Below are 27,419 nucleotides of genomic sequence, written 5' to 3'. Positions count from 1 at the left end.
AGTCAATGCATTTACCTGGGCTGAATAAAGACCTTGCATTCATGGCTCATTACCAATGCTGATTTCTCCACACCCATCTCTCCCCTGGACATCACAGACTCTTCTGCATACCACACCTAATCCCATCATGCCTGCCATTTACATACTGTTAACATTTACATACTAATGCTTGTCTGAATTCACTCTCCTCTACTTAAAGACAGATGGATTCACATTCTAGCTGTATCTGAAGAAGTGAGCTGTGGCTCACGAAAGCTCATACTCTACCAGAAAATATTTTTGTTAGTCTTTAAGGTACCACTGGACTCTTGCCCTTTTCTCTTACCATAGAGTAATGGGCCCTCTTAAAGTTTCAGAGAAGGAAGGACAAAGAAGGGACACTGCCCTGGGGCCTCACAAGGATGGGGGACCCTAGTATATTGGTTCATATCACCTACAGTTGGTGGGCAAACATGGTGGCACCCATCCAATCTTTCATCTTTGTCCTTCAGGACAGTAGATTGCAGTCTCAAACAGGAAGCCTATTTGATCATCTAGTGGGTTGGTACTCATGGTTATTAATGAATTTATCATCATTAAATCTGACCTACTAAACTATTTATTTATTAAGTTCAAGTTCCACATACTTAAATACTCTATGTCACCCATGTACAGCATTTGGGGGAGGGTAGAAGAGGTCACTAGGCCTGTGTTTGGCCCCAAATCTCATATTAGATCTTTGTGTCCTCCGGACCATCACCAACCCATTATTTTCCAAGCTTCTAAATCCATTGAGGTCAAGGAGCTTAGGCTATAGTAACTCTGCCTTCGATTGCACTGTTCAGCAGGTATTTAACTTTGGTTTTCACTCATGACAGTGGGATTTAAATATGCCAAGGGTGCGCACGGATCTCACAACATCACTACATTTTTAATGCATACAAAAATCCCTCCTGGCCCAAGAGTCCGTTGATTGCAGAGGTCACTGTACAAAGCAGCTAGAGAAGATATTCAGTCATTAGTTTAATTGTGTTGTAGTGTCCCAGCCACAAAATAATAGATTTATTTTCCCCCACCACTTTTTTGTCCTTTTATTGATAAAAACTACACAAAAGCTAACTGATCAGAATAATTAATTAAAAATAAATCAATCAATGTTACACAACCTCCTTTGTTTGCTTGTTTTTCAAATCACACTAGCCATCAAATTTTCCAAGATGTTCTTTCAACCCATCCTAACAATTTTTGCCTTATTGACTACATTATGGATATTACTATACCCCAAATCCTCCTCCCCGCCCCTCATTTAGCATTGCTGCACATTTCAATGGTGAGCTCTTAATTCATCTATACCTTTTTTGTTGTTTTTAGAATCCCAAACATAATTGTAGTGTCAACAATGAAGCACAATGAAGATAGGAAAAAACCAAAGGATCCCCCACCCCATAAATGTACAGCGTGGGTCTTAAATGTACATGCACCCAAGGTTTGTCTGTTTCACGTCTTTGTTCTTTCACATGAATTACCCATGTCCATTTGGTTCAACTTAAGCCTTTAACACCATGTTTGGAGTCTGAAATTATAGCACTGTTTGCCCACCCTCATAAGAAGAAAGAAAAAAGATCTTGGCTTGTTTTGTTCCCAAAGCAAAAGTAAAAAGGAGGGGAAACTGTTAAAGAAATCCTCTAAGAGTGCTAAACACTTAATAAAGAAATAATGCCTCATACTCCATTTGATGTCTACCCCACCCCCTTATTTGTACCTGTGGCTCTCCTTCCAAGGAACCGTGCAGTGTAGAAAAATCAAATATACAAACAAAACTTTTAATCCATCCCTTTATGTTGCTAGAGTGAAATCTAACGTTTGTAATAAGAACTTGACAATCTTTCTTTGATATTTACACCGAGAAGTTTGTTCAACAGTTTAAAGCCAAAGGAAATCCTGAAGTTCTCCAATTCATACTGGGAGATGACTCTACCGAATTTTTGCAGTCCTCCTCAAGTAAATGGTTGTTTTGTTTGCCTTTCTGTTGTTTGCATGGAAATGTTTGTAAACTGGAAATGGCAAACTTCTGTGTTCCGTTCTCATCTGGAATCAAAGGTTTTCCCCCCTCCGCACAATAAATGAACCCTCCCGCCCCTTCTGAACTCTCAGGAAAACAATTCCATCAGTTTGGTATTCTCTCAATGTAAATAGTTGGAGCAGCAGAACGTGCAATTGTAGCAATGAAGCTATGATCTCGACTGAGCTCCATGTTGGTGGTTTCGGCCTGGTCCCGGGAAATGGTGTCATATCCCTTATTTACATGGAGGGGTTTGTGGGCCTGGCAGTATCCAATCACCGGTTGGTCGTAGCCATAATAGGGCAAGGTTTTCATATGGTGAGGGACCTAGAGAAAAGACAAAGAGAAGATCCATGTCAACATAATGACAGAAGAGCAGGCACATAACTTTTCATCATCAAAGAGACAAGGCAAACTGTGGCAAAACTAATGCTCTAGCTAGGGTTGTCAACCTCCAGGTACTAGCTGGCGATCCCCTGCTATTACAACTGATCTCCAGCTGATAGAGATCAGTTCCCCTGGAGAAAATTGGTGCTTTGGCAATTGGACTCTATGGCACTGAAGTCCCTCTGCTCTGGCATTGAAGTCCCTCTGCTCCCCAAACCCTGCCTTCCCCAGGCTCTGCCCCCAAAACCTGTCACCAGTGGTGAAGACAAGGGAACCATAGAAAAAGCAGAAGGCTGAAGCAGATGAATAATATAGATGGGACCTGCTGGGCATATTTGCACATCCATTTCCACATAAAAAGGAATATGAGGCTCATACATGCATGTTCATCAATGGATGGCTATGCACATCATGTGGCATGTGTGAATAGGGTTGCCAGCTGTGTGTTGGGAAATAACTGGAGATTTTTGGGGGTGGAGCCTGAGGAGGGTGGGGTTTAGAGAGGGGAGGGATTTCAATGGGGTACAATGCCATGGACTCTACCTTCCAAAGCAATCATTTGCCCCAGTTGAACTGATCTCTTTCACCTGGAGATCAGTTGTAACAGTGGGAGATCTCCAGCCACCACCTGGAGGTTGGCAAACCTATATGTGAGCAAGCCATCCCAATTAATTAGTATACCCTTGATGACTGGCTTTTGCTACTCAAATGCCATATTACATGGAGGGTTCGGTTCATTCTTTAGTGTGTGTATGTGGTACAGGAATATAAGCTTGAGGGTTGTCAGAGATCCTTTCAGCAAGAGAGGAAAATTCAGTCAACATGTCTTTGTAACATCTAGGCTGAACTTCTGTTACCTTTCCAGTTTCAGGTACTAAGCTATGTAGCCAGAGGAGTGAACCTTTTGGTGGCAGCCAATGGGCAAGAGCCAAAGGGTTCTTGGCCCTGAATATGGTGATCAGGGAGCCCAGTGGAGTCAGGATCAGCCCAGGATATCATTAGTGTGCCCTTGGTTTGTTCTGTTTATTTTAATTGTATAGGGTCATGACATGGAGGGAGGCAATGGCAAACCACCTCCAAATGTCTCTGGCCTTGAAAACCCTACGGGGTCGTAGCCATAAATCAGCTGTGACACACAGACACAATTGTCTATTTCAATAGTATGTTTATTTAAACTGCATTTTGGGATTATTATAAACTTCTTCAAGCTCACCTTAGCATAAAAGCAAGGTCAAAAATTGCCTAAGTAAACAATTGCTTACAAATTGGGCCATAAGGCAGGAAGGTAAGCAGGGAGAAGCTGAATGGCTTCTTTTGGATTCAGGATAATATAAAAAAAACACACACATCCCAGTTGCCTTCTTTTAATCTTCAGCGGAAGAATATGTGGGAAATGGGAGGGGTGATAAATCTAGTATCTTTCCTCAAAACTGACCCTGCATAAATGGCCATAGAGTTGGAAGGTCCATACAGGCCATCTAGTCTAACCCCCTGCTTAACGCAGGATCCGCCTAGAGCATGTTCAGGCTCTGCTTAAAGACTGCCAGTGAGGGGGAGCTCACCACCTCCCTAGGTAGCTGATCCCACTGTAGAACTCCTCTTACTGTAAATTTTTTCCCCCTAATATCCAGCCAGTACCTTTCCACTTGCCACTTCAACCCATCATTGCAAGTCTTATCCTCTGCTGCCAACAGGGAACTGCTCCCTGCCCTCCTCTAAGTGACAGCCCTAATACTTAAAGAGAGCAATCATATCCCCCCTCAACCTCCTCTTCTCCAGACTAAACATTCCCAACTCCTTACACACACAGTCCCCTGCTTTTGCCAGTGGCTGGCTTCTCTGCATTGAGACATGTCTAATTGAAGCATAAGAAGAAGAAGAAGAGTTAGTTTTTATACCCTACTTTCTCTACCTTTAAGGAGTCTCAAAGAGGCTTACAATTGCCTTTCCTTCCCCTCCCCACACCTTGTGAGGTAGGTGGAGTTGAAAGAGTTCATACACAATAATGACTGTCCCAAGGTCACCCAGCAGGCTTCATGTGGAGGAGTGGGGAAACAAACTAGGGTTGCCAGGTCCCTCTTTGCCACCGGTGGGAGGTTTTTTGGGGCAGATCTTCAGGAGAGCAGGGTTTGGGGAGGGGAAGGAGTCCAATGCCATAGAATCCAATTGCCACAGCGGCCATTTTCTCCAGGTGAACTGATCTCTATCGGCTGGAGATCAGTTGTAACAGCAGGAGATCTCCAGCTAATACCTGGAAATTGGCAACTCTAAAACAAACTCTAAAACTTTAAAACAAAGTGAATTGAAACATTTGTTCATGTTAAGAATGAACATTAACAATTGCTCTGGCACTAAATATAAATCCAGCATGTAAACTTATAGAAGTCAGTTACATTTTACAGCAGAGAGCCATTCATAATCCTTACTCAAATGTTGCCTGTCAAACAGAATATTAATGAAATCCAGTTCTGTAGCTCTTTCTTCTTGCCCTCCTTTGAATTTTTCATTTTGTTTTGTTGCAATATAGTGATCCTAAGATCAAAGACAATCTAAAATGCTTAATTTCTTTCTTCACACTCATTTGCTCCAATTTATTTTATGATATTCAGATTTCTCATCCCTGTTGTTTTGACCAGAAAATTCCCGTTTTGATTTAACTTCTCCATGAAGCAGATCAAACTTGTGATTCTTCATGTCCATGCCATAGTCTTACAATTCCTTATGTTCTGTTTCTTGCACCTCAGTTATCTGATATACATTTGTCTGTTATACACACACAAAAGTGAGGGACCTACAAGGACTTATAGGAGGGCATCTAGTTTCCCCCTCCCTCACAATATCCTCTTTCCTTTTCCTAAAGCCCCCATTGCCTTCATTTCTGCTTCCTTCTCTTCATTCTGCCCACCATCCAACCTATCTTCATTGTTCCCCTATCTCCAGCTTTCCTTCCTTCCCTCTCCCTGGCAGTCTCTCCTCAGAAAAAAAATTTTTTTTTCTCCTTTTATCATTTGAGGTTTTTTTTTTTAAAAATGATTTTTTTAAAGATTTCAGGTTTTTCTGCAAACCTGGGTTGTTGTTCAAAGATGTGTATGTAGAAAGATTTGCCTAATAGCTGGATTTAACTATCCTCCGATTTAGCCAACTTTGTTTTCAGAATATATTATCTATCTATCTATCTATCTATCTATCTATCTATCTATCTATCTGTCTGTCTGTCTGTCTGTCTGTCTGTCTGTCTGTCTGTCTGTCTGGCTGTCTGGCTGTCTGGCTGTCTGGCTGTCTGTCTGTCTGTCATTATTTGTTAATTATTTATTTACCTCATTTATACCCCCACCTTTCTTCATAGTGGGGAACAAATAAATAATCAGACAGACAGACAGACAGACAGACAGACAGACAGACAGATAGATAGATAGATAGATAGATAGAACATGGAAAACATCGGACTGCAGTGGTTTGGCTACAATATTGAGTTGGATTCAGCCTCCTTTATGACTGCAGAAAGGGTCCCCTTTGGCCACTGAAGAAGGCTATCCTGGGGGTCCTGGGACCTGCCGTTCCAAAAGCAACAAGAGAAAGGTGCTGTGGTATGGAAGGGAATTGGGCGAGACTGAGAGGGAAAGCTGGCTACATCAGACCCATCATAACGAATGATATCTCTTTCTCCCTCCCTCCTTTCTTCCCTCCCCCTCTCTCTTTCCTCTCTGCACCATCAAAGTCTTACATGGTGGTCGGCATTCAGCTTGAACCTTTTTTCATTTTACCTGACAGCTAAATGGCATGAATGTGAAAGCCAGTACATTCGACAGACATTGATGGGGCAACCATGATCGCTTGGGTACTCTCATGAAATAAAGTAAAAAAAAAAATCCTTTGAAGCAGAAGAACCTATACCACATTACCCCAAGCCTTGATCTCGAGGTGTTAAAATACCACTTTACGATACCATAAAAGCCAGCAATAGTTTGTGTTCTGTTTAGTTTGGAGATTGAGGTCCTGTGTTTTACAGTAATAATGTACAGGACATTAACCAGATGGGGCCCAGTGAACATCATGGCTTTGTTTCTTGCCTCCAAACAGGAGTTAAAAGCTTCTGAATCACAGCATTATCTCTAAATGGCCTTGAAATGCCATTGCCTTGTCAACTATATTTTCTGTAGTATCCCAAACTGCCCCCTTAGCTCCACTGTGATGTTTTTTGGTTTGTTTGTTTCTCTTCTCAAGATTGTTCTTTTGTAGCAAAAGAGAAAAGTAGATCAGAACAGGGATTATAAGTTTCACAGGCTTTTCCACTCTGGGAAAACAAACAGTGAGATAGTCGCTGAAATATTAGCATTGGAGCAACAGGTTTTCAGGGGAAGTATACTTGCACCACCAAATTTCTATGTATGTGTGCCGTGATGCAGCCTAAGGGGTTGGTGACATACTGTTTGCTTAAATCTTACCGCCCTCTAGATTTTACTTACTGATACTCGACTCTCAGTCTGGTAAAAGAGAATTAGTTTCTCTGGTTGCATGGTTACTGAGACTGGGAAAAGACTAGAGCATCACCATCGATGATATTCTCTCCCCCTATTCTTCTTCCACTTTTCAATGCGTTTAGGGTGGGGGACTGGGGCTGAGGTTGGGGTTTTTACTGCGATGGGTGGGCAAATGGCAAGCTTAACCCATGGTCTGATTTAGTAGGGCCCTTGTAGGGTTGCCAGGTCCCTCTTCACCACTGGCGGGAGGATTTTGAGGCTTAGCCTGAGGAGGGTGGGGTTTGGGGAGGGGTGGGACTTCAATGCCATAGAGTCCAATTGCCAAAGTGGCCATTTTCTCCAGGTGAACTGATCTCTGTCGGCTGGAGATCAGTTGTAATAGCAGGAGATCTCCAGCTAGTACTTGGAGGTTGCCAACCCTGAGCTCTTGTTATGTTCAAAGCAACTGCCAAAATGTCTGTCCTCTCCCACTTAGCTGGCTTTTAATCTTCTAACGTTGGCAACCCAGCCCATTGAGAACCAAACAAACCCATAGAGGATATTTGATTAGAATAGATGCTGTTACTATCTTCCAGTGGTATTTTGCGTAGCTCCCTGAGTGAACCAAACGTTGGTGATGTGAGCAGTTTAATCAATGCAAATACTAATACAGGGTGTGTTTAGTCCAAATGAGTACCCAGCTTGCTGGGGGTAAAGTATAGATGACAGGGGATGGCAATGGCAAACCACCCTGTAAACAAAGTCTGCCTAGTAAATATTGTGATGTAACATCACCCCATAGGTCAGTAAAGACTTGGTGCTCGCACAGGTGACTACTTTTACCTTTTTAGTCCATCTGAACTCGGGGGGGGGGGGGAGGCTATAATTAGGGTTGCCAGCTCCGGGTTGGGAAATACCTGGAGATTTTGTGGGTGGAGCCTAAGGAGGGCAGGGTTTGGGGAGGGGAGGGAAGGTGCTCCTCCAAAGCAGCTGTTTTCTCCAGGACCAGAAAGTCAATAGGGCATAGATGTAGCTGTAGCTGGGTCGGCTGCACTTTTAACACTGCCTAAGCAGATACAGCCTTTTAAACCCGTTGACTTGCAGTGCTAGCGGACTTAGAAGGATGTAACTCTGTTTAGGATAGCACTGCAAGTAGGGTTGCCAGGTCCCTCTTGGCCACTGGTGGGAGATTTGTGGGGCGGAGCCTGAGGAGGGCAGGGTTTGAGGTGGGGAGGGACTTCAATGCCATAGAGTCCAATTGCTAAAGAGGCCATTTCCTCCAGGGGAACTGATCTCTATCGGCTGGAGATCAGCTGTAATAGTGGGAGATCGACAGCCACCACCTGGAGGATGGCAACCCTAGCTATAATATATGCTTTTTGCTGTTCAGAGCTCACTGAATGCCACTGTTGTTTCCCCCTCACACTTCTCTGCTACTGGAAGATCTACAGTCTCTTAATCATTCTCACAATCCTGTTGTGGTAAACGTTACAACTCTGTTGTTGCAACTCTGCATATGCAACTCTGCATATGCTGGACTGGTTTATTCCCCCAGTGCTGCTAATACCAAGCACCTGGAATTTTGTATCCCTTTGATGGCGCTTGACTAAGAGAAATACCTAGAGATTTTCATCTAGAAATCTTTGAAATATCTGCTTCCTTCCCCTTTCCCTATCATTTCAGGGATGTGAAAGAACTCTACCTGTGACCATGGAGGGCTACTGTCAGTCAGAGAACACTGTGCTGACCTTGATAGACTTATGGTTTGACTCAGTATAAGACAGTTTCTTGTGTTCACTTTAGACATGACATCTGATGTTAATTTATCTTGCTGAAAACTACAGGGCCTTTTCTTGTCAGAGTGCAAGGTTCTTTTTTAGCCTTCCAAAGATGCTTCTCCACCAAATGCAATGTCAATTTGTTTCATGGGAACATTTTTTTTTTTTACTGTGGTCTTTGTGCTGTTTTCTCAGATAAAGTCTAATTTCAGGAAATGGGCTTGCTCTTATAGACTATTACTTACAGAGGTAACAATCAATAGACCTATTACAGAGGAGTGAGGAGTTCTAAGAACTGCACTTTTCAAGGAACATTGTGTGAACAATCAGTGTTGCAGGAGGGAAGCATTTGAAGGATGCACTTAGACCATACATATAACATCACAATTTTCCAGTCATTAGTTCTCACAAAAGTATGGAATAATTGTTTAAATGGCTGAATCATTGAATCACTAGAAAACTGCGAGTGGAACTCTTGGTGCACAGGACTTTGCACCTCTTAAAAGCGTCCTGTAAATCATGGCCAAATGATTTTATCCTTGTCCAGCTTCCTTGGTTTAAAGACCCCCTTGTGCTGTTCTTACAGGGTTGCCAGCACTGCCTTGGAAAATGATAGTAGATTTTGAGGGCGGTGCCTGGAGAAGGTTATGTTTGGAGGTGATGTGATGTCACTTCCAAGTGACACTCTAGGAATTTCCCCTAATCTTTATGGGAAGCCCATAAAGACATGGGGAAATTCTAGAGCATCCCTATGGAGGCCATTTTCCAGCCGTTTTTTCTCCTATTTTTCAGTTTCTTGAGGATAGACGATTGGGGCCAAGGGTGGCGTTTTTTGCACCATGGGCAGGCAAATGGTGAACCTCAGCTCCTAAATGCTGCCCACTGAACCTGCAGTGGGCCATTCTGTCCCAAGTAGGAATGGGCTTCTTCTTCTTCATGTCTTAAGGAGCCCTTGGGCTCAGTGACTCTCCCAGAGCAGGTCCCTTACATCACCTCACAATAGGGTTGCCAACCTCCAGGTACTAGCTGGAGATCTCCTGCTATTATAATTGATCTCCAGCCAATAGAGATCAATTCACCTGGAGAAAATGGCTGCTTTGGCAATTGGACTCTATGGCACTGAAATCCCTCCCCTCCCCAAACCCCACCCTCTTCAGGCTCCACCCCTAAAACCTCCTGCCGGTTGCCAAGAGGGACCTGGCAACCCTACTTCACAACTCCCATCTTGTTTGCCTTTTTCTTCCTGGCCCAATCCAAGTTGCCATTCAAAGTGAGAGGGTGAGGTAACATGGGGCCCTTCTCCTTCTCCTAGCTCTTCTCACTGCTCACTCAAAGAGGTAAAGCAAGCAGCCAGAACCACCATAGTGAAGGAGTATCCAGGCCAGGAACCTCTAGATGCTGGCAGTAAGCCTCCTGATGGTCTGTGGGCCTTAGCAGGTGACCAATAATACCAACTTTGATGCCAGTCCAGGATCTTTCTTTGCTAAGACCCAAAGCAGGGTAGAGCCGGGCGGGGGGTACTGGTCCCACCACTGGGTACTGGTCCCACCACTGTGCGTAAGCATGTTTTTAACTATGTTTTTACATGTGTGATGGTACAGTTGCATTTACAGAATGAGAGCTTGCATTAAAATTAGAATAAGAAAAGTAGAATAAGAAAAAAAGAGAGTAGAGGCTGGTACCCCCACCCAACATGATATTGTTTCAAGTTCTACCATCTTGACTCAGTAAGTACTGCCCATAAAATGTTAAATTACTGGGGGGGGGGGAGAAAAACTTCCTTTAGTGACTAAAACAAAAAATGTTGCAAGATACCTAATGGAGATAAGAGCTAGCAACATTTATTTAATAATTTCTTTATGGGGAAGCCTAGATTCAAACCCTAAATATCCCATGAAAATCACCCGGTGACCTCGGACCAGTCACTCTTTGTCAGGCTGACCTAACTCACAGGATTGATGTAGGGGTAAAATGAGGTGAATCATATACACCATCCTGAGCTCTTTGATGGAAGGGTAGGATATATATAGTTTTATTTTGTTTAATGTTTGTGCATGGTTGGGAAGACCATTTTCATCTACCTGTTTTCTGGGGGTGGGTACAAACTCCCTCAATCTGCTTGTTTCTCGTATGCCATGCTTAAACCATCTTCACATTATATGCTTTTCTGGCACCATTTCAATGCCCTTTCATAGAATGATAGAGTTGGAAGGGGCCATACAGGCCATCCAATCCAACCCCCTGCTCAATGCAGGTTCAGCCTAGAGGATCCCTGACAAGTGTGTGTCTAGCCGCTGCTTGAAGACTGCCAGTGTGGGGGAGCTCACCTCCTTAGGCAGCAGATTCCACTGTTGAAGTATTCTCACTATAAAAAAAATGGCACCTTTCTGCCTGTCATATGTCATTTCTGTCATTTCTAAGCAATGGATGCAACAACAACAACAAAAACCAAAAAAACAAACAAACAAAAACAGGCACCAGCATTTAGACAAGAGAAATTTCAGTAACCTGGCTGAGATAAAAGACAGCCACAGTTTCCTCCTAAGGATGAGAAACCCTAAAAGATGTTGCAGCACGTGAGTTATCTGAACTGCAGGGGGAGCTGTAAATTATGCTTTCTGTGGTTCAGAGTTTATTGACTGCTTTTCTTTCCTCTCTTGTTTGCCTGTAAGTAACATATGCTGAAGCTTTCTCTACTGTGGAAATGGCCTGCTGCTAGGTAATGCTTCTTGCAATGCTGCTGTGGCGGTAAACTTTGTTGAATGTAATCTGCATGTGTAGGGTTGGTTTATTTCCCCAGCTAGAGTTGGCAGCCGCCAGGTAGGGACTGGGGTTCTCCTGGAATTCAGACTACAGGGATCAGTTCCCACAGAGGAAATAGCATTGGAGGGTGGCCTGTATAGCATCACGTCCTCACTGAGCTCCCCCCACTTCCTAAACTATGCCCTCCCTAGAAACCATCCCCAAATCTCCAGGGATTTCTCAAGTCACCATTGGCAACCCTACCAGCCTGGTAACCAGAAGAGGAGGGGAGGGGCATGGGAAAGCAGCCAACCGTGATGACATCATGTCATTTCTGGGGAAAACTCTAGGAATCACCAGAAACTCAATGATTTTACCACAGAGTTCCTGGTGATTTCTAGAGAGGCATGATGTCACTTCTGGGTTTCCCCCCAAAGAATGTTTGCCAGGTCCCTCTTCACCACCGGCGGGAGGTTTTGGGGGCACAGCCTGAGGAGGGCGTCGTTTAGGAGAGGGAAGGGACTTTAATGCCATAGAGTCCAATTGCCAAAGCAGCCATTTTCTCCAGATGAACTGATCTCTATCAACTGGAGATCAGTTGTAATAGCAGGAGATCTCCAGCTACTAGTACCTGGAGGTTGGCAACCCTACCCCAAAGTGATGTCACACCATTGTCTTAACAGACACTTTTAAAATTTTCTTCTCACTGCTGCTCCAAGAGGCAGGGCCGGGGGATCCTCTGCCTCACCAGGGGACTGGCAAGCCTGAGTCCTACATACAAAATAGCATTCCTAATAACCAATAGACATTAAAAAGCACATAGAAAAGTGCTTAGAATCTGGATTATACATGGTTAGGAGGAAACCTCAGATTTTTCCATTCATGTCCTTAAGACCCCCCTCCCCCCAAGAAATAGGCCTGACCCTCTAAATGCAGGTACAATGCTACTTTTTAACAGGCCTGGGCTTAGACCTGGCATTGATGTGGGTAAATAAAACAATCACATTCCCTTCTGTTATGGGGTGGTGACAGTGGGAGCATGGATATGTGCCACAATTCCAGAAGGCAGCCTCCTAAATCCAAATTTCTATGGCATCATGAAATCGGAGTTTTTGATTGTAGAGGATCTTGCATCACTGGCTCAGTTGATGTGGAAAATACAGTTCTGCTAGTAGTATATTCCCAAGTTATGTTTCAGAGAATTCTGTTTCAACAAGCTGATCAGTACTGGCAAATTCGTTTCCCCGAAAGACAGCTCCTTCACCACCTCTGCTGACCTTCCCCTGAATTTTGCTCCTGCTGGGGCTAGCTAAAATGCAACAGCCTTCTAATTGCATCGCAATTTGGTTGCTTCCCATGGGTCTAAGCCAACGGAGGCTCTAGTAATCAAGAGACTTACAGGGGCTCAAGGACTCCCTGTGGAATCCCATTGGAAGGGATTAAGCGGCTAAATAATTCAGTCTAGTGCTGAAGTACTGAATCATCTGTTTCCATCCACCATGCACATACGCAAAGCTATTCAGTCTAAACCAATGTTTAATAACAGAAAGGTTTACTGCACCAGTAGCCTAAGATGATATAGGACCACTTTTATTTTATTTTCAACAGTGAATGAATACCAATCAACTGTGAATGTAAAGGATGAATTCCTAAACGTTTAGTGGACAGACCAATGGGCCAATCAGCCAATCATAGCTTTCCAGTGTCTGTCCATTATGCAGTGACAAGCCAGTCTTCGGTGAGAAATATAGATATGGCCATGACATACCTGACTGCTGTGTGATATCTGATCCATGCCCACTACAGAGAAGGGCAGGAATGCTTAATACATAAAAGTATCTGTTTCATTATTCTCATCATGTTCTTTGTTGCTAATCAATTATTGTCTTTTTTTAACTGATTTTGGATCTATATAAATAGTATAAAAACAAATACAGATTCAAAAATTTCAGTGACATGTTATTTATCACCACATGGCATCTAAGTGGTGAGCAAACACTCCCAATGCTTGATCTGAAATTGTTTAACTTTTTACAAGAATCCCTGTTGAACACTCAAAAATGTTCAACAGATATTTCTGAGTGTTCAACGAAGCACTTGGCAATGCACATATGTATACATGCTCACAAAGACAGGTTGCAACACCCTATTCCCTTAGCCACAAGCTTGGAGAGTGAAATTAACATGCCACTGCAAATAGGGAGAAGCTGTGGCTCAGTGGAAGTATACCTGCTTTGCCTTCAGAAAGTCCCAGGTTCAATCTCAAACATCTCCAATTAAAATAAAGTTGCTCTGAGCTGCGGTGGGATAATTTTTTATTTTAAAAAATTGCTTGTGTCACACATGGTGTGATGCCACTTCTGGGGAAAATTGGATGTTATATCATATGGCTGTAGATAGTACCAGGAACTCTATGGTTTCTAGCAATTCCTAGAGTGGCATGTCACCATGCCTGTTTTTTTCCCCCCTGGATGTGATATCATGGCATGTGCAACGCTGTGCACCCTCCTATGTCTCCACCATCCCAAGCTCCAACTGGTTGCTAGGGTTGCCAACTGCCAGGTAGTAGCAGGAGATCTCCTGCTAATTCAACTGATCTCCTGCCGATAGAGATCAGATCACCTGGAGAAAAATGGCCACTTTGGCAATTGAACTCTATGGCATTGACGCCCCTCCCCTCCCCTCCCCGCCTTCCTCAGGCTCCGACCCAAAAATCTCCCGCTGGTTGTGAAGAGGGACCTGGCAACCCTACGTTGAAAAGGATCTGCTAGGAGTTGATGTGAAAGTCCTCTGCCTGAGATTCTGGAAAGCAGCTGTCATAGCAAACAACACTGATCTTGATAGACCAAAGTCCAACACCGTATAAGGTAGCTTCATGCATTCATAACTCTTTATATAGATGATAGACCCTACTCTTCACAATCTTCTCCACTACAACTTCCTGCCAGAGTTGATGAGAACTGTAGTTCTTCAGGTCTCCCAAACTGAGTCAGAAGGCCAAATATACTGTAATACTGCAATTCCCATCTACCCAAGCAATCCAGTAAATTGTGAGCGTGCAGCAACAGCAGTTGCCAACTACTTCCCTGTGTGATGATGTATGCTGCCAGTATTTGAAACATGGCTCATTTTAATGTATGAATGGATCAGCAATTTAATAATATGCAGTGTTGACTTTAGAGAAAACAAGCACCATGACAAAGGTAACAGGGATTTTTGATCACATTATTTTTTTAGGATCATAGCGTCACTAACACTGAAACACTGGGGGGGGGGGAAACTGTATGCTCACAACTGTTATCTAAAATATACAGTTGAATATGGTTTCTTTACCTGATGTGGTAGTGTGGATGTATTGGAACAATTTTCCCATGCCTTTGGGAGAAACTGACAAGAGAGACACATTTTTAAAAAATGAGCCATTAAGTAAATGATGATGTTGATCCTAAATGTTTGTCGTAGACTGTCATACGCTTTCAGTGAAGTGTTGAAGATAGTTGATTAAGTCAATGACTGTGGTGCCATCATTTCCTTGAAGCAAACTTTGTCTTTATTAACTAAGGAGCTTATTGCATTAGTAGCACTTCATATACTCAGTGAGGGTTTGGGGGCTAATGGGCTGGATTAATTAGCTGGTATTAACTTCTGAAGTCTTCACCTCTGTAGATCTTGCGACTAAATGATGTCAGCGTTGCAGTCTTAATGGCTGCATCCTGGAAACAAACATTCAGTTACAAGGGGCATTTACATAAACCTGAGTCAGAAGGATTAACATTGAGATATTAGGTGAGAGAAAGGAAAGGCATGCAAATCTCCTGTTTCAGAGTAAAATTCAGGCTCTGGACCCTAAACCCGAGACACCCATGCTGCAAATCAACAATTGCCTTAAAATATGTAGAATACAATTTTGGGTTTGCCTGTGACCAACTGATATTCTGGATTCACCTTACATGCCTGTTCTCAAAATTCTGTTTACATGTTTTCACTCCAGTGAGAATCGAAGACTTGCCCTGCTGACTTCGATGATCTAGCCTGCTTGTACCCAATGAGAATGTTTCAGGAAGTGTCAATCTTCCGCGAGTTGTTCAGCAATCCCTCTCTCTTACAGCTCACATCCAAATAAATGGAATGGGCATCTTGCAGCCAAGCAATTGCTCAATGGATCCCAATCAATATATGAAACCCGGCCCCTCTTCCACTCCTGTTTTTTTTTGGTCTTCATTGTCGTGTTATGCAACTTTTCCAGATAGGGTTGCCAACCTCCCGGTACTAGCTGGAGATCTCCTGCTATTACAACTGATCTCCAGCAAGGGTTGCCAAGTGCCAGGTGGTGGCAGGCAAACCCCCGCCAATCCACGTGGCCACCCGCTGACCATCTGAGGGTCAGCAGGCAATCTGTGCAGGCAGGGACAGGTCATTTCCGGTTCATATTCGGAAGTGCTGCATTGCAAAGGGCCGGTTTCCACTCAAACTCCCAGTTTGAGTGGTAAAAGCCTGTTGCAATGCGGCACTTTCTGGTGTAAAACGCATCACAAGGGGCCATTTGAGTGGAAAACGGCCCCTTGGGGTGCGTTTTACACCCGGAAGTGCTGCATCGCAACAGGCCTTTACCACTCAAACTGGGAGTTTGAGTGGAAACCAGCCCTTTGCAATGCAGCACTTCTGGGTGAAAAGTGAAACACTTCCAGGAGCATGCGACTCCCTCCACCTCCACTCCAAAAACCTCCCGCCGAAGAAGACGAGGGACCTGGTAAGCCTCTCTCCAGCCAATAGAGATCAGTTCACCTGGAGAAAAAGGCCGCTTTGGCAATTGGACTCCATGACACTGAAGTCCCTCCCCTCCCCAAACCCCACCCTCCTCAGTCTCCGCCCCCAAAACCTCCCGCTGGTGGCAAAAAGGGACCTGGCAACCCTACTTGCAGTGCTATCTTTCTAAGTTCCCTAGCACTTCAAGTCAACGGGCTTATAAGGGTGTAACTGCTTAGGCAGTGTTAAAAGTGCAACAGATTCAGCTACGTCTACATCTATGCCCTATTGACTCTCTGGTCCTGGAGAAAATGGTTGCTTTGGAGGATGGACTCCATGATATTATACCCTGCTGAAGTCCCTCCCTTCCTCAAACCCCACACTCCCAGGCTTCACCCCAAATTTCCAGGAATTTCACAACATGGAACTGAAAACCCGAGGGGTAACTACCTAGGACTGCAATGGTGGTAGGCTGGGCAAATGTAGCATAAGAAATGTCCATTTTTTCCTACAGAACTTTAGTTACAGCCTTAAATATAGACCTAGATTCCTTAAGCTTTCTTTATCTCACCTATTAATGTATTGCTGATGACACCTTAGGGCTGTATCCACTCATCTTTGGATAATGTGTTGTTGCTGTGCTATCACCAACTTTTTCAACTGGATTTTCCCATGTGGACAAGGCATCCTAGTGATGAATGACCACTGCAATGAAATGATCGTGCAGTATCCAAAGTTTCAGCAAATATCAGTGACCAATGACAAAATTCTATTATGCCTTGAGCATTGCTGTGTTTTTCCCCAATGAAAACAAAGCTGCGGTGTGTACCATCTTTTCCATGTTCTATGCACCCCTCCTGGTCCCTAGGTTTAGCAAGCCAGGTTCCCAGACTCCTTCAAAACCAGCAGATATGCCCCAGCTGTCTATCCAAACAGCTGAGTTGACCTGCAGCACTGATCATGCATTGAAAGAGAATCTGTTACAAGTGACTAATGGTGCCATCCTAGCAACTGACATCTGAAGAAGAAGAGTTGGTTTTTATATGCCGACTTTTTCTACCACTTAAGGGAGAATCAAACCAGCTTACAATCACCTTCCCTTCCCCTTCCTGCAACAGCCACCCTGTGAAGTAGGTTGGGCTAAGAGAGTGTGACTATCCCAAGCTGGCTTCATGTGTAGGAGTGGGGAAACAAACCCAGTTCGCCTCCGTTGCTCATGTGGAGGAGTGGGGAATCAATAAGGTTGCCAACCTCCAGGTACTAGCTGGAGATCTCCTGCTATTACAACTGATCTCCAGCCGATAGAGATCAATTCACCTGGAGGAAATGGCCACTTTGGCAGTTGGACTCTATGGCACTGAAGTCCCTCCTATTCCCTAAACCCTGGCCTCCTCAGGCTTTGCCCCAAAAACCTCCCGCCAGTGGCGAAGAGGGACCTGGCAACCCTACAAATCAAACCCGGTTCTCCAGATCAGACTCCACCACTCCAAACCACTGCTCCTAACCACTACACCACGCTGGCTCTTTAAACAAATGCTATGCTCAGAATCAGAAGGAAGCCATTTTAAACACTGATGTATGCTGCCCTATCTGTATTCGGCAAACAATTCACTGGCTACTTTGGATGCAGGAACCTGTGCTCCACTTGCTGACTCAGAACAGTTTTCCCTCATTGCCAAGGATGCAAGCTGACGGCCACAGGAAACAAGCTGTTATATCCAGGAGATAGAAAAAAGTACTGCTTACCCCCTCCAACCTGTATAACAAACTGTACTCCCATGGTACCTTTATCTCCTTACCCCCTGCATAGCATCATTCCTGTCTATAATACTGTAGACCTCTGTTCTACCACAAGTGTATTGTTCCATGTTTTTCTTTTTGCTGCTTCAAAGAAAACTGGGCTTCGTAAAAAAAAAAAAAAAAAAAACCCAGTGAGGAACAGAAGAGCACCAAAATGATGTGAGCTTCACAATCTCCCTGCCAAGGCATTTTAGCTAAAGTAAACAGTGTAAAATATGAACTGCAGCAAGGTTGTGTGGCATCAGAGACCAGCTGTGAGATTTCTTATCGCTGTGAGATTTCTTATCACGGGAATGCAGTTCCCATCACTGGAGGAATTTCTTAATGGGAACTTAGACCCCAGCTGCTCATATGAATTGGCCCTGCATAGTTTCAATGATCTTGACTTTGCTGACAGTTGCCAAGTGACAGCTCCATCCAGAAAAATAAGACCACCGGAAACTGGGGGTGGGGTGGCATGTGATGTTCTAAGATGGAGCAAATCAGCAGGCTAATCAGACAATGGATCTACTTTTTTGGGGAAATAATTATTTCTCTGGCACATAAGAACTTACAGGGGGGGAATCAGATTCAATAGAACTACACAATTCTGCAGATGAACGCTCTGCACAAGAGATCCATTCCCTTTTCAAATTCAGTGGAGATTTCTCTTTTTATCATTGGCTTTCCAAGCTGCCAATGACATCATCATGACATTAGATCTACAACTGTGAGCATCAGCAAAATTATATAGGTGACCACAGGTTCAGCCCTCCATTCATTTTCAGAACAACCATGTGAGCTGTAGGTTAGGCAGATGGAGAGTGACTGAGCCAAGGTCACCCAATGATAGGATTGCCAGCTCTGGGTTGGGAAATATCTGGGAATTTGGGGAGCAGAGCCTGAGGAGGTTGAGTTTGGGGCAGGGAGGGACTTCAATGCCGTAGAGTCCAATTGCCAAAGTGGCCATTTTCTCAAGGGTAACTGATCTCTGTCGCCCGGAGATCAGTTGTAATAGCAGGAGATCTCCATCCACCCACCTGGAGGCTGGCAACTCTACCCAATGAGCTTCACTGCTGATTGGTGATTTGAATCCTGATCTTTCCGGTCTGACAATCTAACTACTACACTACACCGGTTCTCAATGAGACTGATGACTGTTAGAGCAAAAAAGAAGAAAGAGAATGGCACAGACAACATCAGTGAAAGAATGTGATTGCATTCTCTATGAGTGTGGAAAATGACCAAAAACCTTCATAAAAACAAACACAGAAAGAAATATATAAGTTTAGTTCAACATGGGTTGAACTCTTTGTGTGTGAACCTATTAAACAACTCTGTCCGTGCATGGAATTGCACTGCCTGCCAAGACATTTCCTTGAATTATTAGGACCATATGTTATGCCAGATCCTGTAGTGCAGCAGAGCCTTACTGAATGTATAAGAAAAGGCAGGACCTACTGCATGTCAAGGAGCTTCAGCTAGTTCCCTAAGGGCAATGTGTGCCCCCCATTGAGATTTCACCACATGAGAACACCACAATATCTTTTCCTATGAAAAGAACATGGCATACTAACCAGTTGATGGGGGATGGCCTCTCAAAGGCAGGCCTTATGTAGCATTTGAAAACCCAAGCACATAGTTCCTGTCAGGCAAGAATTATGAAAACGAGGAAGAAGGTAGAGTTGTTTCTCTGGGCAGTGATCATAAAGATGGCAACCTGTTCCATCCATTACTCACAATAAATACATACAGTATTTAATATGAACATTTGATAATGTTGCTGCCAGAGTGACAAATGAAGGCATTGGAGAATGAGTGAAATAGGTCTTTGTCTTGTGTTAAATATTGGCTTTTCATTAGGTCGGCTCCAAATTTACGGCATGCAAGAGGGCCACCCAGAAATGAATGGCTTCCTTAAAGAGTTTTAAATGCTCTTTTAAAAGTCGTACAGGAGCTCTGTATGCGGAGAGCAAAAATAAAAATGATTTCTTTAAGCCACAAGCCTCGGCTGCCAAGATATAATTCTTTTTTTCTGTACAATCCTCGGAGTTGTAACTCAGGGAAAACAACTGCCCAGGGTTTCCACAACTTTCACAAATGCAGGATTGATTCAAGGGGGGAAGTGTTGTTCTTTATGGGTTGTGGTTGATGTCCTTGCAAGATTGCACACCTTTGTTCATGGGAGCTACTGAACACCAAGCAAGCTCTGGGGTAGGATCCAACCAGCTTTGCTTTTGGTGAAAAAAGAAAGGAGGTGTCCTCTTTGACCAATCAAAAATAAGGTTGCCAACCTCCAGGTACTAGCTGGAGATCTGCTATTACAACTGATCTCCAGCCGATAGAGATCAGTTCCCCTGGGGAAAATGGCCACTTTGGCAATTGGAGTCTATGACATTGAAGTCCCTCCCCTCCCCAAACCCCGCCCTTCTCAGGCTCCACCCCAAAAACCTCCCACTGGTAGTGAAGAGGGACCTGGCAACCCTAATCAAAAAGGATATGCTGAGAATCAGAGGGCTTGCATATACATAAGTTATTTGGGATAGGGGTTATAGTAGGGAAAAGAACTAGGTGAGATTTTGTAGGAAAGCAGGCTGCATCCAACCCCCTGGTTGCTCAGCACTGTCCCAAGTTATGTTCCTTGCAGCAAAATCTTAATCACTGCATCACCCACCCAAGGACACGATGTGCATAAGAGAATGAAAAACAGGTTAAGTGTTCAGCTTTTTTAAAAAATATTTACTTTCTTTTATACCCCACTTTTCTCCTCCATGGGGACCCATTCTCCTCTCCTTTGTTTTATCCTCACAACAACCCTGTGAGATAGCACTCGGACTTTGTATATATAAAAAAAACAACCACCCTGTGAGATAGGTTAGGCTGTGAGTGTGTGACTAGCCCAAGGTTTCCCAGCAAGCTTCTATGGCAGAGTGGGAATTCAAAACTGGGGTCCAGCACTCTAACCAGTACATCATGCTCGCTCTCACTGATTCCCCCTTTTTAATGCCTTGGGCTCTCTGGAGAGATTTCTATCATTGGTTCCAGTACCCACTGAATGAAAACGGAAGACAATCATGTTTGGGTTAAAGTAGGTTTTCTTAATCAGCTGAACTTAGGGTTGCCAGGTCCCTCTTCACAATTGGTGGGAGGTTTTTGGGGCGGAGCCTGAGGAGGGCAGGGTTTGGGGAGGGGAGGGACTTCAATGCCATAGAGTCTAATTGCCAAAGCAGCCATTTTCTCCAGATGAACTGATCTCTATCAACTGGAGATCAGTTGTAATAGCAGGAGATCTCCAGCTACTAGTACCTGGAGGTTGGCAACCCTACCCCAAAGTGATGTCACACCATTGTCTTAACAGACACTTTTAAAATTTTCTTCTCACTGCTGCTCCAAGAGGCAGGGCCGGGGGATCCTCTGCCTCACCAGGGGACTGGCAAGCCTGAGTCCTACATACAACATCAGTTGTAATAGCAGGAGATCTTCTGCTATTACCTGGAGGTTGGCAACCCTTGCTGAACTGCATTATCACATTTCCTCACTTAACTTTTAGGTCAGGCTGAAACTGCAACAGACCGGTGGCTACCAACCTTTCTGGTAACTCTACCCTTGCTCCAAATCTGACCAGCATTCTTGCTAGCTTTATGTATCCTAGCCTGCACATTTGCTGTGCTGAGAGGTGCTAAGGTTTAATTGTCTTTCCCCAGCATGCTGCACAAACATGTATGGGGTTGGTGGATGCTGTTCACCACTAAAGATGTCCCCATTGCAACCCACCCTGTCATACAATGAATAATGGGCTATTTCACCCCTTCCTCTTTCAGTGTATCAGTCTGTACTGCAATTCTCTCTATCTATGTTGAGCAACCGCACCCTACTCCTGCCATCCCCAGTTGTGGCCTAACCTGTCCAAAGACCAGACCTACTTATACCATCCCCAGGAACATCATGAAGCAGGCAAGATATCCAGTTCCCTTCCTGAGCTAATCCTAGGCGAACCCAAAAAATTCCTGTTCCGTTCCAGAAGGGGAACACCTAAATCCCACACTACTCTGTTAGAGGGTGGGTCACTCAGCAGCATGAGACAAATGTCTGCTTTAGGAATCTACTTATCTGTCGAGCACTGCCAATAGCCTCTCATGCCTTGTTTATGCAGAGAGACAATGGCACCCCTGGCTCCTACAGCCATGAATGAACCTGTACTCCCCCCAAAAAACAGTTTGGAAGGTAATACCTTTACCTGGAATCATTCAAACAAGATGAAAGTCATGAGCTACCTTTCAGTTTCATCAGAAGTCTACTTTGAGAAAAGTGTTAGAAAAAAAAGAACAAGAGGGGGAATGATGGGAAAGCCCTAGGCTTTTATGTTCCCTGGGCACTATAGCAGTGTCCTAAGGACTGTGCCATGGTGCACCCTGGGAAACATAATCCTTAGAGTGCCTGACATTACTGCTTAGCACCACAAGGACTACACTCCCCAAGGAGCACTTAGACACCATTGAAGGGGGAAGTGGAAGGGGAGAGAGGAATTTTCTACCTGCCTGGTAGGATACATGTCTAGTTTGTTAGCCATCCCCACCAGTCTGGTTCTGCAACAGCAGCAACCATAGGCCCTGATCACAAATTACAGTGAATGCATGTAAAATTAATGTCTAAGGTACACTTGATTATTAGTTATGCATGCATTGAGTAGTTCTCATGTTACATTCAACAGCTGAACAAGCTCTGGTTTCATTTGTAAAGTGAACATGTGTTGGCTCTTTCTTCCAAACAGGTGTATGCATGTACATCCAAGTTGTACATACATTCAATGAAATACAATAACAGGGCTACTGTAGTTGTGATAAATGAAGTCGGAGGGTTCTTCTCTGGCTCAGATATACAATATGAGACAATTAGGCGGTTCCAATGGTCACCTCAATATTCAAAGTGAGCATGGTAAGCATGTGGCTCATATTTCTGAGCTAAGGAAGTATAAGCTTGGCCGACATAAGTTGAGATAAGACAGAGCCCAAGAGACTTGAGTCCATATATACCAGATCATGACTCACAATATCTTTTCTAACAAATCAAGATCCTGAGAATGTATTATTTCCTCCCCCGTCCTTTCCTAGGACAATTTTCTCCACAGAGTGTCTCCTCTGATGAATAAGAACAGTCAGCACAGTAGCACACTGAATGGAAGCAGACACAGAGGGGTGTTCTTCTTGTCCTGAATGACTTAGTGGGATGCTGTTCAGAAGGAATTACAAGAACACAATTGCCCAGCCAGCTCCTAGCTGTGAAACACCACAGCGCATGGTGGCGCAAATGCACTGAAAATCACATTAATCCTGCCTCATAAGGGAGCGGATCTTCTTGATGTGCATATGTCTCTCTCATTAGCACTCACAGGAGTTGCGTGCCCACACTGAGAACGCAGCCCCACTGGTTTCTGAAGGTAGAGAAATGACTCATAGGCTGTTGCTCGAGGAAATTCAGAGCTACCAGCATGATTGACATGTCTGAGAAATCTGGGGCCTAAAAGAGTGAAACAATGATGGCATCTCATCTACAGGTTAGAGCCAAGACTGAGTTTGTCAGAATCATAATTCTTTCATTGGACAATGTCCCATGAGAAAGAGCATCAGATTTCTTTTTTAAAAATCCATCTGCTCCAACCACCCCTATTCAATATTGCCAGTTCCTATGTTCTATATTTTTCAGTGAGGTGATAAACTTGTGTCTAACCATTTCAGACTGCAGGTGAGACATCATATGACTGATCATATGGCTTTCATTTAAAAAGTGCCCTCCTCACAGAAAATTAGATGACCGAGAGAAGGGATTTAATTTAGCCTTCTCCCTAGTTTTCTATAGATCAGGTTTTCTATGGATAGGGATTCCCCCCCCCCATATGATTCAGACAAATGAATCTCTACCTGTCATCAGAAATGGTACAGTCCAGAGACAGCCTTGACAGCACAGTGAGAACTAGGCCTATTCTGATAAATGCTCGGTATAGTCCTAAGCAGAGTTAAACCCTTCTGTTAAAGTCACTGAGCTTGTTGGTGGTGAAAAGTGCCGCCAACTCAGAGCTGACTTATGGTGACCCCGTAGTAGGGTTTCCAAGGCAAGAGCCGTTGGGAGGTGGTTTGTCATTGCCTGCCTCCAGGTGGGCTGAGAGAGTTCGGAGAAAACTGTGATTGGCCCAAGGTCCCCCAGCAGGCTTCATGTGAAGGTGTGGGTAATCGAACCCAGTTCTCCAGATCAGAGTTTGCCACTCTGAAGAAGAAGAAGAAAAAGAAGAAGACGATGAAGAAGAAGAGTTGGTTTTTATATGCTTTCTTTACCACTTAAGGGAGGATCAAACCGGCTTACACTCACCTTCCCCTCCCCTCCCCATAATAGACACCCTGTGAGGTAGGTGGAGCTGAGAGAGCTCTAAGAGAGCTATGACTAGCCCAAGATCACCCAGCTGGCTTCATGTGTAGGCGTGGGGAAACCAAACTGGTTCACCAGATTAGCTTTCGCCGCTCACTGCTCCAAACCACAGCTCTTAACCACTACGCCACGCTGGCTCTCGAATGTATAATCCTATTTAGGATTGCACCATGTGTTTCTTGAAAGCAGAATTCATTTCAACTCCATCCTCACACTTTAATGAATGCATCACCTTAGAGAGGAGACACTACATCGTGTGTGACGAACTGTTCTCAGTCTCCATAAGGTTTCCTGGGATCTTGACACAAAAATGTACAATAATGCCCGATTGAATCCACTTCATCCCCCTAAAGGACTGTTACCAATGGGTTCTTGTAGGTTATCCAGGCTGTGTGACCATGGTCTTGGTATTTTCTTTCCTGACGTTTCGCCAGCAGCTGTGGCAGGCATCTTCAGAGGTGTAACACTGAAGGACAGTGTCTCTCAGTGTCAAGTGTGTAGAAAGAGTAATATATAGTCAGAAGGGGGGTTGGGCTGAATCATTGTCCTGCAAAAAGTATCAAGGTAATGTGCTAATCACTGTCCTTTAAGTATCAAGATAATGTGCTAATAAGGGTGTGGTATGTTAATATGGAACTATTGTATCCTGAAGTGATCTGTTAATGTGTGAAATCCAAAGCTAATCTGCATGGCTATTGTGGACTGTAGTCAGGAAAGAAAATACCAAGACCACGGTCACACAGCCCGGATAACCTACAAGAACCAATGAACTCTGACCGTGAAAGCCTTCGACAATATACTGTTACCAATGTTAGCAACCTCTTGTTTGTAACTACAGTTTCTCTGCTGCCTTTAACTAGATGCCTAAAAATGGGCAGCGTGACAAAAAATGACATTGCGCCCAATATTAAAATATGAAAGACAAACTTTTGTGCTTGCCACAGCTGTCTTCTATAGATACTTTGTACATCAGAGATCAAGCAAGCAGAAAATTAATGCAAGATTGCTCAGCGTTGCAGGCAAAGGATATTTCACAACTAGGGTGTTGTGGTTGTTTTTTAAATACTCTTTAGAAAACAAATGATTTTTTCCATTCCTTTGGGCATGTCTTTACAGTACACAGAGAACTCATCAAGAAAGGCACACGCAACATCCTGGAGGAAATTGGAAAAAGAATTGGTAAGGGGGGAAAAATTGTTGTGATGCGGTCTTTAAAGCAGAAGTATTCCAAGCATGTCTGTTAACATTATCGTATGAAAGAAAGGGAAGGAAAGGCAATAATTATCGGGCAACTTGGCATTTTGAAAACAAAGGCAACAACTGGAATTCTTTCTCCACAGAGAGCTTATTTGTGTGGTAGAACGAAGGTCTCTACATGACAATTTTCCATTCAGTTTTGTTTTAATATGCCATTTGTAGAGATTTCAATCTACTTGGTTCTAGTTTGGTTCCTAGTTCTGTTCTAGCTACACAAAAATTGTCAGCGCCCTTTCGGAGTTCAGTGCAGAGGGAACAAAGGCGTTTGAGAGGAAGTAATGGGATTTTCAACAGGGTTTGAAAGACGAGCTCTTGATACATCCAAGAGAAAATGGTGTAGGGGCCTAAAAAGAGTACTGCTGGATCAAAGGTTCTTAGATGGAGAGAGAGAGAGAGAGAGAGAGAGAGAGAGAGAGAGAGAGAGAGAGAGAGAGCACCCTCCTCACAAGTTACTATGAACCTACATACAATCCATGTACAGTGTACACTTGATTTTTTAAAAAATACATCATTGAGTAATTCTCATGTTACATTCAATGAATACAAACCTAGGGTTGCCAACCTCCAGGTAGTAGCTGGAGATCTCCTGCTATTAAAACTGATCTCCAGCTGATAGAGATCAGTTCGCCTGGAGAAAATGGCTGCCAATTGGACTCTATGGCATTGAAGTCCCTCCCCTACCCAAACCCCGCCCTCCCCAGGCTCCACTCCAAAAACCTCCTGTCAGTGGCAAAGAAGGACCTAGCAACCCTATAGAAACATTTGGGTACCGATCTCTGTCTTCAGTTGCAAATTGAACACATGTTGGCTCTTTCTTCCAAAATGATGCAGACATATAAGTGCCGGATGTATCTGCATTCACTGCAAAATATAAACAGGGCTACTGAGGTTCAAAGCAAATGTTACACCAAGACTCAGCTTTCTTTCCCTGCAGCCACACAGCAATTGCCAAGACTGTCAGTTTAGTAATATAGGAGAGCCCAATTGAGCTGGGAACTGAGATGTGTGTGTTAGGGTTGCCAACCTCCAGGTAGTTGAGCAACCAAAAACAGCACGGAAACAATAAATAGAATATGAAATATCAAAGTGAATATGTGAATAAAGTGAAACCAGCAAATATACAAAATTACAAGTACTAGCTTCAGACCAAATGGTCTTATATGCTGTTAAGTAAGTAAAGTCTTCTTTTTCTTTCAGTATGAAGTTTAACAGCAGATATGGGAATAAACATCAAAGCCGATCCATAGCTAGATCATCAGGATGGGTCGTCTAGATCATATGAACACATTTCGCTATGAGCTTCATCAGCTATATAATCTGTGCATAATAAAATTATACTTAATATCAATATGTATGTGTAATTATTTATATTAAATAAATAAGCATAAATGCCATCAATTAATGCAAACATTAAAATATATCATTCTCATCATATGAGAAAACTGATAGACCATAGTGAGAATGATATATTCTAATATTTGCATTAATTGATGGCATTTATGCTTATTTATTTAATATAAATAATTACACATACATATTGATATTAAGTATAATTTTATTATGCATAGATTATATAGCTGATGAAGCTCATAGCGAAACGTGTTCATATGATCTAGACGCCAAGTCATGATGATCTAGCTATGGATCGGCTTTGATGTTTATTCCCATATCTGCTGTTAAACTTCATACTGAAAGAAAAAGAAGACTTTACTTACTTAACATATAAGACTATTTGTCTGAAGCTAGTACTTACCTTGTATATGATACATTGTATCTGTCATTAATGTTGATTGTACAACATAACTGGAT

General features: G+C 43.5%; 1 protein-coding gene across 4 annotated transcripts in view; it reads right to left on the bottom strand.

Annotated features, from left to right (window-relative positions):
• Window positions 1-2,134: 2,134 nt before the first annotated feature.
• LRRTM4 (leucine rich repeat transmembrane neuronal 4) overlaps window positions 2,135-27,419 on the bottom strand; it is a 442,924-nt gene continuing 417,639 nt past the window's right edge. For 2 of the 4 annotated variants that reach the window (XM_056860680.1, XM_056860681.1), the window contains one exon: window positions 2,135-2,368. In XM_056860680.1, the coding sequence (XP_056716658.1) occupies window positions 2,147-2,368 (222 nt within the window). In that variant the 3' untranslated portion in view covers window positions 2,135-2,146. The remainder of the gene's footprint in view (window positions 2,369-27,419) is intronic. The other 2 variants (XM_056860682.1, XR_008933774.1) reach the window with 2 other exon arrangements.

This window comes from Euleptes europaea, chromosome 14, assembly GCF_029931775.1.
Source record: "Euleptes europaea isolate rEulEur1 chromosome 14, rEulEur1.hap1, whole genome shotgun sequence".
NCBI classification, from domain to species: domain Eukaryota; kingdom Metazoa; phylum Chordata; class Lepidosauria; order Squamata; family Sphaerodactylidae; genus Euleptes; species Euleptes europaea.
The sequence above is the reverse complement of the archived record's forward strand: the minus strand, read 5'-3'. Positions and strand labels throughout refer to the sequence as shown.